This window comes from Branchiostoma belcheri, unplaced genomic scaffold (genome assembly GCF_001625305.1).
Source record: "Branchiostoma belcheri isolate BF01 breed outbred unplaced genomic scaffold, Haploidv18h27 scaffold159, whole genome shotgun sequence".
NCBI lineage: Eukaryota > Metazoa > Chordata > Leptocardii > Amphioxiformes > Branchiostomatidae > Branchiostoma > Branchiostoma belcheri.
In genome coordinates this window covers 278,967-298,562 of record NW_017803035.1, presented here as the reverse complement: position 1 = coordinate 298,562, position 19,596 = coordinate 278,967, and the positions used below count along the sequence as shown (strand labels likewise).

At 41.9% G+C, this 19,596-nt stretch overlaps 2 protein-coding genes across 2 annotated transcripts in view; one reads left to right on the top strand and one right to left on the bottom strand.

Annotated features, from left to right (window-relative positions):
• The first annotated feature begins 482 nt into the window (after positions 1 to 482).
• LOC109465858 (scavenger receptor cysteine-rich type 1 protein M130-like) lies at positions 483 to 7,298 on the top strand. Its single transcript, XM_019763348.1, has 8 exons — positions 483 to 677; positions 1,134 to 1,448; positions 1,654 to 1,968; positions 2,869 to 3,180; positions 4,226 to 4,540; positions 5,116 to 5,223; positions 6,438 to 6,654; positions 6,939 to 7,298. The coding sequence occupies exons 1-8, from the start codon at positions 497 to 499 to the stop codon at positions 7,252 to 7,254; spliced, it is 2,079 nt and encodes a 692-aa protein (XP_019618907.1). The 5' UTR covers positions 483 to 496; the 3' UTR covers positions 7,255 to 7,298.
• Positions 7,299 to 15,076: 7,778 nt separating this feature from the next.
• Positions 15,077 to 19,596, bottom strand: part of LOC109465822 (integrin alpha-7-like) — a 38,776-nt gene continuing 34,256 nt past the window's right edge. The window contains exons 20-27 of the mRNA XM_019763263.1: positions 18,869 to 18,971; positions 18,231 to 18,353; positions 17,583 to 17,642; positions 17,212 to 17,460; positions 16,522 to 16,641; positions 16,160 to 16,267; positions 15,574 to 15,702; positions 15,077 to 15,332 (exon numbers count right to left, since the gene is read on the bottom strand). Of these exons, the coding sequence (XP_019618822.1) occupies positions 15,171 to 15,332; positions 15,574 to 15,702; positions 16,160 to 16,267; positions 16,522 to 16,641; positions 17,212 to 17,460; positions 17,583 to 17,642; positions 18,231 to 18,353; positions 18,869 to 18,971 (1,054 nt within the window). The 3' untranslated portion in view covers positions 15,077 to 15,170. The remainder of the gene's footprint in view (positions 15,333 to 15,573; positions 15,703 to 16,159; positions 16,268 to 16,521; positions 16,642 to 17,211; positions 17,461 to 17,582; positions 17,643 to 18,230; positions 18,354 to 18,868; positions 18,972 to 19,596) is intronic.

Sequence of the window (19,596 nt, the reverse complement as noted above, 5' to 3'; positions counted from 1 at the left end):
GAGCTTCGGCCGACTCCAAAAAAGCGCCGGCGATCCCGACAATTCGCGCGATGCTCGACGGAACATCGGGCGTACTTCGGCGATTTTTGAGGTCGCAGAGCTCGTTTCCAGCTCGCGCGTAGCTCGCACGTAGCTCGTCCCTGTACGGCCGAGAGTCGACCGATATTCGGGCGTACATTCCACGAGTCTCGGTCGTTCTTTGTCTTCGAAAATCGGGCGATGGTCGCTGAATACGGTCGACCCTCGCGCGAGCCTCGCGAAATGTTCGGACGACCCTCTTTCGTACCTCGCCCAACTTGCGCAAAGTTTTTAAAATCGTGCGTGCTTCGAGCGAGCTTCGTGCCAGTGTCGGACGAAGGTTCTACGAGCCTCGGACGAGCTCCTGTCAATTAATTGTCGAATCGATTGCTTACTGCATCACGACAAAGTCATAGTAACACATAGCTTTTCTCATCCTGCCTGTCAGTGTCCCTGTAAGAAACCAGGATTCCAATCCATGACGACATCCCCCACACAGCAAGTATCCACGGCTATGGTCTCACCAAGTACGGAGACTGCGTCAAACTATCCAGTGGTCTCGACGAGTAAGTTCATGAGTCCTACTGCAGTAAATACTGCTACTACAGGTCCCAGTACACCGTCACCTGTCACAACAGAATCTGCAAGCTCTGGCACTGGTAAGAAACTTCAGTATTACAGTTGGATGCTCCACTTTATCCACTTTATATTCATAAATTTATGTAGACTGGACTTATTTAGCAGTTACAACCTCCAGTCGAATCCTAATAACAGCTACTCGAAAACTTAAGGTAGTGACTGATATATCAGCATGAAAGTTCATCTGAGTTGGTAAATTACATTATGAAAAACTTAAACTGTTCTCCAACTCAAAATTTGACTCACCAGAAATTTTCGACTGAATCACTCAGTCTTCCTCAGCTATCTGACCCAAATGCTGTGGACACGTGATTTTTCCCACGTGTGACGTCAGCAAAGGGTCAAAAATTTCTGGTGAGTCAAATTTTGAGTTGGAGAACAGTTTAAGTTTTTCATAGTGGCTGATATAGTTGACCTGCTGATTGACGGACATCATTCGAGCGTTTACAAACTTTTTAGAACACTCACCTTTGCAGAGCTCCAGGTCCGTCTTGCTGGCGGCCCCACCCCGCTTGCAGGCCGAGTGGAGGTGCGGGACGGGACCGGTCCTTGGGGTTCCGTCTGTGATGACCGGTGGGACCTGCAGGACGCGCATGTCGTCTGCAGGCAGCTCGGCTTCGGGACGGCTCTGGGGGTGAAACTGGCGGGCCATTTTGGGGAGAGTTCTGGGAGCGTCTGGCTGGACGAGGTGGCCTGTGGGGGGAACGAGACGAACCTGGGAGACTGTCCTGCTGAGCCCTGGGGACAGAATGACTGTTCACACAAGGAGGACGCAGGAGTCGTCTGTGAAGGTAAGCTTGCTGCGTCAGCAGTTTGGTTCAATTAGGAAGATAAAAAGCCAATTTAACAGCTAACTGTAAAGAAGCAGGTTTTTTTTCAACCAACCAAAGTTTCATTGAATGGGTACCAACAGATTCCTCTCCTGTTTGGCCCTGTACTGAAGTTATAGTTAGTTTTCTGTCAACTAGAGCATTTGTCATTTTGTCGTGCCGGTAGGAGGAGGGTCCCTGCGGCTCGTCGGCGGCCTGGCGCCTTGGGAAGGGCGGCTGGAGGTCCGTCCGTGGCAGGCGGCAGAGTGGGGAACCGTGTGCAGCGCCGGCTGGACGGAGGCCGAGACTGAGTTCGCCTGCAGACGGCTGGGTTATACCGGGGGAGCTAACGCCAGCCTGGCAGCCTTTGGGGAAGGGACAGGCCGGATCTGGCTTGGTGACGTCACATGTGGTGGAGACGAGGCAAGCCTCACATCCTGTGGCTTCACCTGGGAGCCTTCCGACTGTGATCATCGCCAGGATGTAGCACTTGTCTGTACAGGTAGGGTTTACCGATTTGGCGACTACTACTGTCATTTAAGTCCAGATTATAGGGCAAAAATCATTTGGAACACTAGAGAAGTTACATTTACAAAGCAAATGCAAAATGTTTACCTTTGGACATGATCCGCTCTGTTAATTCTTACTCAAACACATTCACATACAATTATGTACTACTAGTATATGGTGACAGGAGCAGAGCAGACCATGAAATTGCAACATAATGTAACCCAACTCCAGTCACCATGGTGACAGACGTCAACATATCATGTCATTGGTCAGGTCACAAGTCACTGTTTGGAGCAGAAGAAGAGGAAGAAACTGAGCAAAAACAATATGTTTTCCTTCGGTAAACATAAAAAGAGACAACCATAATTGCAGTAAATGTCAAGTAAAATGTCACTATTAGGCCATGTTGATTTGATTATATGGATGACATCCTCCGGGAACCCCAAAATTGATGCGCCCGTGCGAATAAAAAAAAAAAGTTTTGCAAAAAAAAAGTTGTTTCCACTATGAAATCTGCGTGGTCATGAGGGTTGAACAAATGGGACGGAATATGGTTTGGCGAAAAATCTAGTCTTCAAGTTCATTTCTTTACAATTTCGTCTTTTTCGGTTTGATTTTGGCATTCTACGACATTGGTATGTTTTTTTTGTAACTTACGGTATATTTTTGCTCATTTTGCAACTGTTTTGTACGATTTACAGTATGGTTGAAAACTTTTTTTTTTGAAACGACCGAAAATTCATGCGCGCGCGGATGTCATCCATGTAATCAAATCAACATGGCCTTAGTACTATCACCTAAGAATACTGGGGGGAAGCTGAACGACTTTCTGGCTTCAAATTAAAGCCAATAGATGACGCCCTTCGTCAAGTATTGTCGTCTTACGTCACAGGTGGCTTGTCTGTCCGGCTTACCGGAAGCCGTAGCCCGTTACAAGGCCGCGTGGAAGTCCGGCCCGGTTATCTGGACTGGGGGACGGTCTGTGACGGGTTTGACGACTTGGACGCTCAGGTGGTCTGTAGACAGCTCGGGCATCGTGCGGGAGTCGCCACGGTGGGAGGAGACTTCGGCGAAGGGACGGGAGACATCTGGTTAAAGAGTGTCGACTGCATCGGGGTAGAATCCTCCATAGGTGACTGTCAGGTCCTAAGTGGGAGTAGTGACGACTGCAGTCACAGCCAAGACGCCGGCGTCATCTGCACAGGTACGACGTCTATACCTGTTACACATGCAATAACGCGGATTGTGTCACTGACATATGGCCGTGTTTATGTGAAGTCACCCAAACCGCGATTCGGGTATAACTTACATTCCTCACATCTTGAAACCGTGTCCGATCACAATTCGCCTGAGCTACATTTATTGTTGTTTGATGAAAACACGCAAGGTAGCGTGTTATTAATGTCAGAGGTCAACGACCTGCTTGCTGATGCCCCCTCCCAGCGTATCTCGGCCGAATGCCAACGTGGTCCCACCAGAGGCGGTGAAGCTCGTCCTAGAACGGACACTTTATTTGACCATTACTGCTCTTTAAGTTGCTGCCACGTCAAAGTTGGTATTGCATATAAATAAAGAAATATCACCCCGTAATCCATGACCAGGCGAAGTTACATTGAAATCACATTGCGTTCAGACGCAAATCGCGATGCGGGAAAACCGATTCGAAACCACCTCACCATTCGAGGCGCTTTTAATGTGATTTCGGAGCGTTCAGATGGAGCCACTTGAAACCGGCTTCGAGGTAAACCACCTGTAAAGCGCCTTGGATGACTTCACATAAACACGGCCTAGTTAATCACACACGTGCACAACTACCACAGGTATGAAGTCTACACAAAGTCGTCATTCGTACAGATGCCGCGGGAGGACTTCCTTACCATGTGCAATATGATGTTTTTTTTACTGCAATCGCTTTTTAAACCGCGGGGCCATCTTTATTTTCAAAAGCGGAACAAAGTCGTAAGTAGCAGTGGTAATATAAAAGAAGGCAAAGTCTGTTAGATTTCTTGATATGCTTTTGCAAACGAAACAGTCCATTGGTATATATCACACAAATACATGTACTTGGGTTACTTGACAACTGTAACTATGTGATACATATGGACATAAAGGCACAAGGAGAATGAGGAGTTGTCGCATACTGATTATTTGAATTTTTCTGATGCCGGAAGAAAATTTCCTGCCTAAAATCATAAGAATAAAAAAAATCATGAAGATGCAATTATCGATGAAATCATATAATTTTTCAGGCGACGTGTCCGCCCGACTTATTGGAGGCCAAACTCTATCAGAAGGTCGTTTGGAAGTCCGGCCCGGAAACGGTGACTGGGGGACGGTCTGTGATGACGGGTTTGACGACAGGGACGCTCAGGTGGTCTGTAGACAGCTCGGGTATCGTGGGGGAGTCGCCACGGTGGGAGGAGTTTATCCAGAAGGTACGGGAGACATCTGGCTGGAAGATCTCTACTGCGATGGAAACGAGTCTTCTGTGGCGGACTGTGGAATCACCAAGTGGGGAGACCATGACTGTAGCCACAAGGAAGACGCGGGAGTCATCTGCACAGGTACGATGCAAACTTATTGTGCGCAACTTATTGCCTCCGGGGGAGGAGACATCCTTCCGCGGAAGGGTTTTGTGAGAGATTTAGATTTTCATGTTTGCAGCTGTTTCTCGCGTTTGGGTGGACGGATTCTTTTGAGACTCGGTATATGTTTTGCTATTGGGCTGCAGATAATGCACGTTCTTTTGTTTTTATTGTATGTGTTTTTTCGGGCGTGAAAATGGTGCCTTTTGGTGGCCCCAGAACACCCCTTTGAGCGTGAAAGTGGTCACGACCGTTGACATTTGGCGTGTATTAGGTATTGTCGGTCTCGTCCACGAAGGTGACCCCTCGCACAGAGGGGTGTCCGGTCTCGATAACTTCTTTGTTTAAAATCCTAGTCCTGCGGCGCGCAACAATTGTTGTTGTAAACAACATATAGAAATACACAATAAAAGGCCCGGAGGTATAAAATCTCAGATTTTACTTGTTATCACTAGTAATACAGGCCTTACCTAAAAAAAGACATGCTGGCAAAAGTATTCCCTCTCTCCGCATCATCAAACCAAACTGCCCTTCTGTTGTTTATCACCACACAGCGTCAAACTGCGTGAATCTCTATGCGGCAGGACAGACTACAAGCGGAGTCTACAACATTAGAATCAACTCCTCTGACGTAGATGCCTACTGTGACATGGATACCGCAGGTATTGTTAGGAAGGGGAGAGGTCGACATCTGTCACGTATATGACGGATATCATGTTTCAAACTTTCAATTACTTTCTTTTACTTCAGATATTTCATTTATCACCTCCATGAAAAGGTATTTATTGTTTTTGGCGCGTCTGTGTGTGTGTGTGTATGTGTGTGTGTGTTTCCGCACATTTGTAGTCAGCATAACTTCAGAACGCCTTTATGGATTGTGATGATATTTGGTATGCTGGTAGGTCTTAGGAAGCCAAAGGTCAAGGTCAAATATGGGCTTCCTGGTGGCTGACCTTGGTACTGCAGCAGAACTTCCGGGAAAACAGAGGAAAACAATAGCCGGGAAAACAGATGTGCGGGGTGGCAGGGAAAACAGATGTGCGGGGTGGCAGGGAGAACAGATGTCCGATGACTCGGGGGAACAGAGGCAGCGCCTGCCTGCTTTTGATTAATGAGGTTCTCCCACGGGAACTTGTTCTGGAGCTCCAGGGGACTTTCTGGCGGAATCTTTAAAAGCCAATAAGTCCAGATAGGAACAGCGTATTTTCATCATTTTTGGTGTGTAGGTAGATAAGAGAGAGTTGTACATAATTAAATGTACATGCAATTGTGCAAATGAGGACTTAATTTGCATAATTAATGAGGAAATTCTATAATTACAATTATAATGGTACTTTTATACATGTAATCTATTCAATCTGTGGCAGGTGGAACATTAACAGATACCAATTATGCAAATGATGACATAATTTGCATAATTTATGTGAAAACTCTGTGACTCCTTATTGGTGAATGATGGGAATTTTATACCTTGTGACATGTGTAAGTTACTTAAAGGTTGACACAACCATGCATATATTATGTTAATGTAGAGGTAATTTGCATAATTAACGAGGACATGTTGAAATGAAGTATGATAAAGGAGAGGAATTTTACACAAAAAATAGTCATTTGAATTTAGAGAATCATAAATTAAACTAGATTATGCTAATTACGACCTTATTTCCGTAGTCAATGAGACAAAAACATTTACAAAAACCCATATATTTCATGGAGGTATGAGATCTAAGAATTCTTGTTTGTATCTGACTCGGGTAGGAAAGTAAGACGAAAACGCTGGTCAGTTGTTTTAAATGGGATTTTCTCAAGTTGGTAAATCGCGTTTTATTGTCAAGATATATGACTGAAGCAATAGTAAATTGTTTTCTTCCAACAGGAGGCGGATGGACTGTTATACAGCGACGAGTGGACGGGTCGGTTCCCTTCAACCGGAACTGGGAGGAGTACAAGCATGGGTTTGGGAACAAGAGTGGGGAATACTGGCTTGGGAACGAGAACATCCACCTCCTGACCAATCAGACTGCCTACACCCTCAGGGTGGACATGCAGAGTTGGGACGGACAAACCCGGTACGCAGAATACTCCAGCTTCAGGTGAGTAAAAGACTTTTAGGTTAATTACATGTATTTGCAACTTAATGCATTTAATTAAGTGAAGTTTGCCGGTACTTCTTCATGCAATGTGGGCATTTTATTGCAATATAGACAATATAGTAATTTATGCGGTGTGTGTGTGTGTGTGTGTGTGTGTGTGTGTGTGTGTGTGTGTGTGTGTGTGTAGCCATGTGCGAATGTGTGACCAAAAAAAAGATACGAACGTAATTGCCATTTACAGGATCGAAGTGTGTTTTTTTAGTTTGTTAAATGTCCCCGTCCAGGGTGTCCGGTGAGTCGGACCAGTACCGGCTGCACATTTCCGGGTATTCAGGCACCGCGGGAGATGACATGAGTTTAAACAACGGGCAGATGTTCTCCACTGTGGACCGGGATAATGCTAACTGGGACAGGCACTGCTCTCAGGAGTACGGACAGGCCGGCTGGTGGTTTGGGGGCTGCAGCTACGCCTTCCTCAACGGTCGCTACCTGGGCGACTGTGGGTACTACCGCTGTTCATACAAGCAAGGTGTGGTGTGGGACCACTGGAGAGGCGGGCATTACTCCCTGAAGTCTGTGTCTATGAAGATCAGGCCATAACCGACCTGCGTACGCCGGTATGGCACTACCCGTGCTATGTGATGTCTTGGCACTTTCAATATAGATATAGTTATTACCTTCGCCAAGAAAGTTATGTTTTCGTTGGCGTTCGTGTGTCTGCGTGTCTGTGTGTGTGTGTGTGTGTCTGTGTGTGTGTCTGTGTAACACAATAACTCAAGAAGGCTAAGATGGGTTGCCTTTATATTTGGTAGGTGGGTAGGTCTTGATGAGACCTGGAACTGATTAGATTTTGGACTCTCTATCGCGGCTTGTCATTGTACTGCAGCTAAATTTCCGGTTTGGATATCTCGTGATCTGTACATGGTAGGGTCACTAGATTTGGGTGGTAGGTAGCTCTTTGGCTGGGGAAGAAGTGACATGAGTTTGGACTCCTAGTGGCTTGTTCTGGAACTGCAGAAGCATTCGTTGAAAAATATTCGAAGGAAGATAACTCAAGAACCGATTGACGGATCATCATGATTTTTGGAATGTGGGTACCTTAAAGAATGCTTGACATATTGAAATAATAGTTCTGCAAATCAGCAGCTAATTGGCATAATTAATAAGGAAATGCTATAAGTCAGCTGCCTTCCATGATATGATTATTCAAACGTGTTGCATGTGTAATTGTGAAGAAGAACATTGGCAGATAGTGTTTATGCAAATGAATGGCTGATTTGCATAATTATTGCGAATCATCATCAAGGCCCAAAGGTAACATCGTTTGGCGAAGGTATGACATCGTCGAACTCTTGTATATGACTAAGATTAAAAACATAATCTCTGTAATATTGCCTATCTGATTATATCCAATTAGCAAGCATCAGAATAACAATCACGCCTATAACAGCACATTGCCTGTTCTTCCCACGTGATATCTGTTGGTATTTCCTATGGGTTCATAAATCACAACATTGAATTTGTAGTAGGAGTTCATGTATTTCATGTATGTTATTTAAGTTACTTTGATTTTGTATTAATTTGGTATAATTAAGACTGATTTGATTTTGATTTTAATGGCTTTTGCATGGGGTTTTCCCCCAGGAAACATTAATTGAAAAGCGCCCTCGGGCGATATGTATCTCCTGTTTAAAGAAATAAAACAAAGAAACAAGCAAACAATTAAAAATCTGTAATATATATCTCATTCTATCCTTGAAGAGATTCATTTGCCATCGAAAATTTGGAGGTTAGTATCCTTATCCTTCCAAAGTTGTCACTGATGAAAGAATTCACTAGGAACTCATTATATCCATTTTTCAAATGATAACAGTTCCCCCTGGTTGGCAAATAAAACTTTACCAGGTGTTTCCTAATCGCGTACGATGTAACATTAGACCATGCCATCATTCAAGCTAGCATCATCGCTATCTGGGCAAGCTAGCATGCCTGCATGGAACAAGCGTTTGTAAGATTTTACTGGTATGTTCTATTCTATTTTATTTTAACCTTTAATTCGCTGCTTAAAATACATAAACATATTTGTTGTCACTAATCTAAAGGCACCGCTTGCTATTGAATTTGTATTTGTATCTATTGGCACTGAAACATGTCAAAGAATAAGTAAATCAGATTCTAAGATAAAATACAAATCCTGTATTGAATGGAATAAATGAATCATTACAATATACGCTGTAGGACAGTAGTATACATATTGGAGTACAAAAAGCTGCAAGTAATCTTTTTTGAAAAGTTAAGAAAACCGGATGCATTTTTCAAAGCAAGTAACTAAACTGTGTTCAATACTTAAATGGCAACGCATTAGATTTCCGGTATTGCATGTAATATCTCTTTTGCAGTGTATTGTAACAACATGTTTTTAATTAAAACAAATAAAACTTTATCCTTTCTTTTGAATACTTATTGGTAGATCTTTGTAAAATCTAACATAATGTTACGAAAATCTTATTATTTTTCCAAAGCAAGTAACTAAGTCGTGTTCAATAATTTAATACTTAAACGACAACTTATTTATTAGATTAATTACCCAAGCCTACACTTAGGCTTTATGGTTTTATACTAGAGTACGAATTTATCATGACCACATCACCCGGGTTCTAGCAACCCTCCCACTGGTCAGGTCCCTAGAAACCTAATACAGCAATCGGAGATTGGGTACCAAGTGTTGATTCAAAAGTATAAAGGCCTCACTGACGTGATTTTATGGACAGAATGAACTTTATTGCTCTACAATCGTACATAGTACAATCTATGGCAGTAAAACAACAATAATGCAAAACTCAACTTTTTGCAAGTAAAACTACAAACTATTATCTGAAGATAACATCCTCTGGACACGCAGTCTGTAGCATCGTTGCAAATCATAGCTCAGTGTAGCTGAAAAGGGCGCATTTTTTCTTTGTATTTGAAATCAAAGCTATAAAATGCACAAGTAACAGATCCTTCCATTTATCCATTACATTCGTGGGGCAGTAGTGGGTTTGTCGCACAGTTGTCGTTTATGTGACTTTCCCTGAAATGCAAAATACCGTACATCTTATTCTTCCTCTACCAAACAAAAAAGCAACAAGATTTGATATTCATTACTAAAGATAACGGAAGAAGCTGATTGGTGCGTTTTAGACCAATCGCAAGCCCTTGTGGAAGACAACTGTTACGTCACAGCTATGTCATTGCATCACAGTTATGTCACATAATTTATTGTTGTTGAAAACGGCTAGACAGAGTGGGCTCTGATAACGGAAGAAGTTGAATGGTGTGGTTTAAATGGAGCTCTAATAGAGCTTAGTGGTCAGGAAGGCGTTATTTAATTTGCATGCAGACAATGCCAAGGTTATACATCACACTTGTCACTTTATCAGTTATTGTTGAAAAGGCAAGAGGGGTGGTGGGGGGTGCCGATTACGGAAAAAAGTTGATCGGTGCTTTTGAATAAATTATTGGATGACCTTTATTGTATATTTATGCTCGCACATGCTGAGTACAGGTCATGGGGACAAATTCTTATGTACAATACTTAGTAACAGTGATACAATTCTGGCATCTACATCTACAGTGGTTAATGTATACTCCTATGTACAGGTTCAACTTCTCACTTTTAAGTGTAAGAACAGAAGATCTTATGATACATGGTTTATCAAGTTGCATTAGGAATATTTACATTAGCTCCTGTTGATGTAGAAAGATGCAAGACTTGAATCACTGGTTTTGTACATATACATAAATTTATCACCAGCTGTACCTGCGAAAATAAAAAAAAAGGAAATTCTTGTATTTGAAGCCAAAACTATAAAATGCAGGACTAACTATCTGTTAGTCCTACATTTTATAGTTTTGGCTTCAAATACAAAAAAATGCGTCCCTTACATTTACGGCAATGATTTGTGACGTCGCTGCAGACTTTGAGAACAAAACGACACAATGAGTAACTATATGTCCAGAGGACGTCATTGTTCGGTAATAGATTGTAGTTATACTTGCTGTAAATAGCTCAGTTTTCTGTCGTTGTTGCTTTACTGCCATACATGTACATGTATGATTGTCGAGCAACAAATTTCATTTATCCTATTTATTATATCCATAAAGTCACGTCAGTGAGACCTTTATACTTTTGAATCAACACCTAGCCTGTATTGGGTTTCTAGGGATCTGACCAGTGGAAGGGTTGCTAAAAGTTGAGTGAGGTAGTCAGGATGAATTTGTTTCAAAGGAATTGAATGTATGTTTTGTTTTTAGTATCAGTAAGTACGCTTATCAGTGGCATTATCGCATGTAAGTGCAGAAATTTCCCTTCACACTGAAATTGCTGAGACAAAAAAAGAGAAAGAATAGGGCAATGGCATCACTTCTATCATTCTTACTTCTAATCCTGACCTGTGATATTTATGGCTTCACCACTATGTGGTGAAGTCATGTTGTTTTTCCTGATGTTTCTTCTTCTTCTCCTTCTTCTCCTGCCATTTCTTTAAATTGATTCAACTCCTTCATTTTTGGGCCAAATAACATGAAATTTGGCATGGAGGTAGAGTAGCCAAATACCCCCAGACGTTTTTTTTTCTCATTTTTTCGATACAGGCATTTATTTGGGTTTTTGGGCCATTTTTTTGACAAAATCTGTACATTTAGGGTCCTGGAGACCTGGTATTACACTAAAATCATCTGAAATTTGGTCTAGGTATGTTTTATATATCTACCAACAGCAATTCATTATAATTTTTGGCATACTCTCCCTTAAACTTGTATAATTTGGGACTTTTTGACTGTTCTCTATGCCGAATAGTGAAGTTTACTTACCTTATAGCAATGACTCATCAGTAAGGAATGCAGAGGGCAACAGCCAATAGGCATGAAGCTTTCAAGATGGTAGGGCAGTTGTAATCTTGTTGCTGCTTGGGTGCTGGACTAATTGGATTAATACTAGTACATTATATTGAATACCTGCTCAGGCTATATAGCATATTGACAGCTGAACTGCATTTATTGTTTTCAGTACGTTTTACGCTGGCATAAAAAAAAGATACCAGTAACTCCAGTAACCAGACGTTGTACAAAAAGAAAGCCAGGTGAAAAAAACCTGCGGCTTAGAGAGAAATACAGACCCTCTCAACATAACATAAGAGATTACAAGAAGAACACATAAAAACTTGACAACAAAATTCTACAACACTGTGCGAGGTCCATTGGAATGCAGATCAAGAACACCAGCATGACAGTCAGTACCTGCCTGCTTCATTGATACACGATGTAGTGAGTGAAAACGTCCTATACATTTGTACATATCATTTGTTACCAAGATGGCGGCATTTGTGACAGCCTCGTTTGTGGTCTGCACGGGTCCGTTCCACATGTACAACTTCATCCGAGCAGTATCAGACATACACATATCTGAGTATGTAGGTAACTAACGATAGTGTACCATTAATGAAGGTTTATGAACATTTTGACATAACAGGTGACTATCACCTCTTCAAGATGACAAACCTGAGAATAGACTGCAAGGTTTGAACCACCCACACCGGGGTCTCCTGCTCTTTTCAATAAGTGTGGTGGGATCTTAAACGTGCTCAAGATGTGGCTCTTTGTATACATGGGACCTCCCTAACCGAAGCTAGGTACTCATTTACCCCTGAGTGAAGTGAGCAAAAGGTGCCTTTCTCAAAGGCACAACAGTGGGACCTGTCAGGGATTCGAACCCAAAACCTTCAGATTCTGAATCAACAACCCTAACCACAAGCTGCTGATGTACAGTAGCATTTGCAGATGTATGGTTGACATAAATCTGTCTCTATGTTCTTAATTTCTTACGAGATGCACACAGAAGTACTGTACTATAAAATGATACAATTCTCATGCTCTAGCACGATAAAACGACTGTCACAGTAACACGTGACAGCACATACGGCGCAATGAAACCTTACAAAAGTCACACTAACATTTGGTTGTTTCCTTCCGTCAGGGATGTGGGCCAAGCCGCTGTTCTTTGGGAACAGTGCCCTGGACCCCGTCATCTACGCACTCATGGGGACCAACTTTCAGGACTGCCTCAAACAGCTCTTTTGTCCGCGGCGCTATTTTCCGTCTCGTAAACGGTCGATACCATTGGAAACGGTCGATGCCATTTTGCTGAATGGTCAATGTCATATCCGAGCGTCCAACAACGACTAAAAAGTAATATATACTATAAAAGCAATATTCTAATTGCAAATATAAGGGAGGGTTATGTAGAATTGTAAATATTAGTGAAAAAAAAAAGCACAAGCTCGGATGCGAACCCGGGTCCAAAAGTGTAACTCCAAAACCCTCACCCTAACTTATACCATAACCTCTACGCAACGAAACATCACGGTGTGGATGGACAGTGCTCATACACTTAAAGTTAGCCGTTCTGCGATATGGCATCGACCGTTTCCAATGGCATCGACCGTTTCCAATGGCATCGGCCGTTTACGAGACGGAAAATAGCGTCGGCGGCCTCCGCCAAAGGGCCGCCCAAATGAAAGCGTCAACGAGCAAAGTTCATTTTACGCGATGGATGTAATCGAGTGATGTGCAGAAGTAGGTTGACTATCCAGTATCTCACACATGTACATATAGAAGATCCAATACCACTGAGTATTATCTCATGTATCTGTAATACGTAGCTATACGGAAAACGTAATAATATTTTGTAAATATCCATCATTCGCTGTTATTATCATATAACGTCCCATGATTACAACATTAGAAATAATCATACTATGACCATGAAATTACAAACTACGCAACGATTGCATAATAACCTGACTCTCTTCTATGTACATGGTTCAAAATATCATACTAACTGGTTCAAAATACTAAAAAATCAAAATATCACTGCATGAAAATTCTGTAATCTTAAGATGAAGAAGAATCTTTGAAGGACGCATTGTTGCTGTTTGTGCTTTGGCATGTTTTAGTTACTGCTTGCATTGAAACAACTCTTAATATCACAATCACTTCAATTTGACATCACCGTGCAGGTCATATGTACAGCTTTAAATACAAATAGGCCACACCGATTTAATTTTATGGATGACATCCTCTGAAGACCCCCAAACTAGTGCGCGCGGGCGAATAAAAAAAAGTTCCGGCCAAAAATAAAAATGCTACTAAACCACAGGAATACATAGCTGGTATTGTGAATTTGCGACAGTACTTAGCGATGTATACGGCAAGCCGGCACATGCTGGCTTTTTGCGGCATTTATGAATCGGTACTGTACTTATGTACGGAGTTCTTGAGTCGCGGAGCTTCGAATTCGATAGCCTGAGTACTCGGCTCCGTTTTGTCGCTGACTACCATGGACTAACCAGGCCTGAACCAGGCCTAAATCTAGGCCAGAGCCTCGGTGGAGGTGATCTTTTTTTTTTTTTTTTGAGGGCGACAGGCCAAAATCAATGCGCGCGCGGATGTCATCCATAAAATTAAGTCGGTGTGGCCTTACCACAGATAAACTCCAGATCAGGCTTTAGAAGGATTAAAAACAGCATTCTGTGCAGACTAACGCCTGATAAGGCTACACCAATTTAATTTGTTGTTTCTCGGATTCGCCCTGTCCATTTTTTCTGATTTGTAAAAAAAAAAAAAAATTAGGTTCTGAATCAACTGCAAAATGCTCAATGAAAGACATATTTTGGCCCCAACAGTTGAAGAAAGTCCTTTTCTTCCTAGTTGTTAAAAAGTTTTTCAATGTAACAATGCAACTTCATTGCATTAAAAGTTTAAAATCTATTGCGTTAATTATAAACCAGCCTGGTATGTTGACTTCATGCCTCATATCATAACATTTCCGGTCTTCATGCATGGGGTGCCTTAGCCTGTTTGTTTTTTTTTTATTTCGCCCTGTCGCTTCATGAAAAAATTAAAAAAAATCCGAAAAACAACCAATCAAATTGGTGTGGCCTAAAGAAAAATGTCAGCTGTCAGAAAAACGACAGCTCTGTGGACGTGTCTATTGAATCAAAGTTTCTCACACATAAACGCAGTGAAGAAACAAGTAAAATCTGAGATTTTATACCTCCGGGCTTGTATATTTTTATATAGGGTTTTAAACAAAGAATTTATAGAGACCGGACACCTCTCTGTGCGAGGGGTCACCTTCGTGGACGAGACCGACAATACCTAATAGACGCCAAAGGTCAACGGTCGCGACCACTTTCACGCTCAAAGGGGTGTTCTGGGGCCACCAAAAGGCACCATTTTCACGCCCGAAAACACACATACAATAAAAACAAAAGAGCGTGCATCATCTGCAGCCCAATAGCAAGCCATATACCGAGTCTCAAAAGAATCCGTTCACCCAAACGCGAGAAACAGCTGCGAACGTGAAAATCTACATCTCCCACAAAACCCTTCCGCGGAAGGATGTCTCCTCCCCCGGAGGTAATAAAATTTCCAAGAAGTTTGATCTTCAGATCATGAACCCGTGGTCCTGATGTTCACTGGAAACTTGTTTCATATTTGCTGGCATCGTATATACTACTCTCGTAGTAGCTGGGCGAAAAGTTCGTCTCGATAACTTTTGCTCGGGGAATTTTTGTCGCTGTGTAGTATTTTGCCTCGTATTGTTCTCGTACTGACACCCGTCTGAAAAACCCGCACTGTGGAAAGAATAACATATGCAAGTGTTAAAGTGACAATAGTAGTCTTAAACGTTCATAGAAAAGGGATAAATTCATTGAAGTATTATCATGTAAAAAAATTAGCACTCTTGTACACTGTTTTAATGACATTCGACTTAAAAAAGGCATTGAAAGAAGGGGAAAATCGTAATGATTTTAAGGATTACCATATAAAAATAGCTATAAAAAGAAAATGAAATTTCACTGTTCCCATACCTACCTTCCACAGACACAAAGCTATGAGTAAGAGTAGTAACAGCCCCAGTAGTATTCCTAACAGTATCGTCCAGACTTCCACTTGTTCTGCCAGACTCACCGGCCTTGTTTCTGGTAAGGCTTTCGTTACTACCTGAAAATAGACAAAATACTGCCATGAAAGTTCATCTGTGTTGGTAGTTATCATTACATGTTTAAAGTTAAAACTTTTGTTCCAACAAAAATTCTCACCTAGACCTTCCACTAGTCATTCTGGTCTTCTTCAATAGACTGACCCAGTGACACTGACCCAGTGTTGGCGTCACACCTCAGAGAAGTCACGTGACAAGTCTCACTGGGTCAGTCTATTGAAGAAGACCAGAGTGACCGGTGGAAAGTTCTAGGCAGTGAGACCAATTCTTTGTAATGGAACAAAAAACAAAACAATTATCATAAGACACAGCATCTGTGATGACCAATGTCTATATACCTTGTACTGCCAAAGATCGGTCTAGTCTCTAATACAATGGGTATGGGAATACATATATGTAGAACTACATCATCATCGTATAGGTGTATACCGTGACTATACGTGTGTGTGACGTACTTACCGTTGCCTTGTCGTTAAAGCTTCTGGACTGTTCCATGTTCTCAAAGTTCTTCACAAGTTCCACTTCAGCGTGGGACAAGATGTCCACATGACTTACTAATGGATATTCCTGTAAAAGCACAACACACAACTTTATTATCAATGTACAATTTCAAGTGTAAATCATGCTTCATATGAAATGTCTGCAACCCATCAACTATCTTGTATTTACTCCTATATAACCTTCTGTCGACACAATTATTACCTAAAAGTGATTGTTAGTCTATGCATGGAGGTAGCTCCATGGTCTATGTAACTTAGTTTGGCCAGTGATGAAACAAATGGCTGGACCATATTTACTGAAGTCCGAAGACTGGACTGTACCTGAGTAAAGGTGGTGTTCCACAACCTCGCTTCCACGGTGATGACCACTGACCGGTTGACCAGCAGTGTGTCCAGTGTGCAGTTGAACTCGAAACAACGCGCTGTGCCGGACATGCAGTCCTATCGCAGAACGACAGGGGGCGTGACACCGAGTAGTTTGCATTGATCGTGATCAACATTTAGTAATCAGACACACATCAACAAAAGGTAGAACTTTATAATCAAACGATTACATAATTACATAACTCTTAGTCCTTCCATCTATTCCTATAACATTGTAAATATTGAATATTATATACTTGAATGACCTCTGGCCTCCTACCATACTGATTTATATTGTTACTTTTTTGTATATACTGTCATTAGCCTAGGTTATGGATTGTAGGGTATGAGAAATTTCTGTGATTCGTTACTTTATTGTGTTATGATGTGTGTATGATTATGTACGTATGTATTTCACAATGTGGGGCCCGACATCAGCTCAGCTGCCAGGGCTTCCACTGTATTGCACTGTATTGTTGGCAATATAAATAAATAAAATAAATAAATAAATAAATAAATAAATAAATAAATAAATAAATAAATAAATAAATAAATAAATAAATAAATAAATAAATAAATAAATAAATAAATAAATAAATAAATAAATAAATAAATAAATAAATAAAAATGAATAATCAAACCACTTACCAAAGTGACTACTCCGTCTAGCTGCTGTTCTTTATACGAATCTGGACTTGCTTCACCGGACTCTTCCTCAAAGTAATCTTCCTCTTCAAAGTCCTCGTCGAAGTCTTCCTCGTCGAAGTCGTCTTCCAAACTGCGCGGCTCCCTGGCTGCAGCCTTCTTCCTGAGTGTCCTGGACACGTGCACGCGCCATCTGGTGCGGTCTATCGTCCCTTGTCGCGGGGCGGTCAGGAGATTTGGTCTGCGGCCAGGCTTTGGGACAGGAAGATAACATTTTTATTCGAATAAAGAAATTGGTTTGATTCATTTGATATCAGGCACATGCAGGCATTTTTCTTTTTCAATATTCAAATGTGTAGAGAATAAATACGTACCTTTAGCTTCAGGAAGTTCCTATGCTCCTCTGGTGGGAAACATCGCCCGCGACCAACCAGCTGCATGTAGAGGAAACACAGTTAACACTCAGCTCGGAATTTCAGTAAGAACTACAGAAGTTTGACTGTAATGTCAGTGTTCATCATTACCTCCGGGGGAGGAGACATCCTTCCGCGGAAGGGTTTTGTGAGAGATTTAGATTTTCATGTTCGCAGCTGTTTCTCGCGTTTGGGTAGACGGATTCTTTTGACACTCGGTATATGTTTTGCTATTGGGCTGCAGATGATGCAAGTTTTTTGTTTTTATTGTATATGTGTTTTCGGGCGTGAAAATGGTGCCTTTTGGTGCCCCCAAAACACCCCTTTGAGCGAGAAAGTGGTCGCGACCGTTGACCTTTGGCGTGTTTAAGCTATTCTCGGTCTGGTCCACGTATATGACCCCTCACACAGAGGGGTGTCCGGTCTCGATAAATTCTTTGTTTAAAACCCTAATAGTATATAAAAATATACAATAAAAGCCCGGAGGTATAAAATCTCAGATTTTACTTGTTTGATCTTGTATCATGATTCATGACTTTCACCCACTCGACTGCATATCTTACACTTACACAAACCTGAACACACACGCACAATGCCCTATTCACGTACCTTAACATCTGTCATATACAATAGCAGCTTGCCGTTGGGGTGAAGATGAGTGTTCTGTATCTCATACGGCCACATGATCCTGACTACAGCGCCAGGGGCTGTGCCTCTGCCGTGGTTACGTATCTGACGGAAACACGGAAATAACATTAAAACACATATTATATTATACAAATGAAAATGTAATTGTATAATACTTATGATCTGAAGTAATGAAGCACAAAGGTCGCAGACTTTTGGCGCCCCCTAGCGTAATCACTTGGAGCAAATTGTGCATCGGCAAAAAACGCCTCTTCAGTTCCAACGCAAGCTGCTAGAGGCACCAAATTTACGTCACTCCTTCCTTACTTTAACAGCTTTTTACCACATAAAATCATGACTCTTGCATGTTTAGAACAGGAGATACAAAGACCGGAAGGCAGTACCAAAACGCGCCGCTAGGGGGCGCCAAAAGTCAAATCAAGTGACCCGCGTACTTTTTCAAAATAGTAATGTCTCATGAGTATTTGTACCAAGTTTGGTGCTTGTATCACAATTTGATAGATTCCTCCAAAATTTGATGTTATCTGCTCCACTATTTAACAAAATGTTGTACATGCAGAAGACGCCTGGTCTACCGACCCACCGACGACAGAACGCACCACGTACGTATGGTTGACCGCAGTACCGATCTGTGCCTGGTACTCCATGGCGCTCAGTCCGCGCTGGTCTCCGCCGTACAGCACCTGGCGGGGATGGGAGATACTGCAGGGGGAGGGGCAAAAACGTCAAACTTGTGTTTTTTGTTACAATGTACTCTGAAAGACAATGGCTGTGATACCGATGATGATCCTATGAGTAAAATAGTCCCTTACACACCTGACATCAGGTGGAAGATTTAATTGGTAGGCCATTATAAACGTGGAATTTGCCGAAACCTACACAAGAACACCGTCAAAGCAACATTTAAAACCTCCTTGGTCAAAGTTAAATGCCACTTGCATTGAGCCCTTAGGCCACACCAAGTAAATTTTATGGATGACGTCCGCGCGCGCATTGATTTTGGCCTGTTCCTAGAAAAAAAAACCAAGAAATTCCGCTTCCTGTAACTATGACCAAAGAGTCACGACAGTGCTGCAAATCGTTAGATTGACGTGAAACCCGTAACGCGAAATGGGTAAAGAGCACATGCTTTGTTTCTGCAGGCCTGCAAAAATGTGATGAAAGAAACAGGACAGGATGACAAATGCTGTTCCACCTGATTTATTGCTGTTTTGATGATGAATAAAAGACTTCTTGCTTGTTACACTGTGTCACCTCATTCAATTTGTGTCCTAACATTTGTCGTCTCTTAGTATATTTCTAATCTAGGCATCTTGTTTTTTAGGGC

What these genes read in the sequence shown, in the direction of transcription:
- LOC109465858 (XM_019763348.1), top strand. Translation starts at nt 497, where the DNA reads ATGACGACATCCCCCACACAGCAAGTATCCACGGCTATGGTCTCACCA. An exon ending in CGCCGGCGTCATCTGCACAG is followed by an intron (nt 3,181 to 4,225) that starts GTACGACGTCTA and finishes ATAATTTTTCAG; the next exon opens with GCGACGTGTCCGCCCGACTT. An exon ending in GCAGAATACTCCAGCTTCAG is followed by an intron (nt 6,655 to 6,938) that starts GTGAGTAAAAGA and finishes GTCCCCGTCCAG; the next exon opens with GGTGTCCGGTGAGTCGGACC.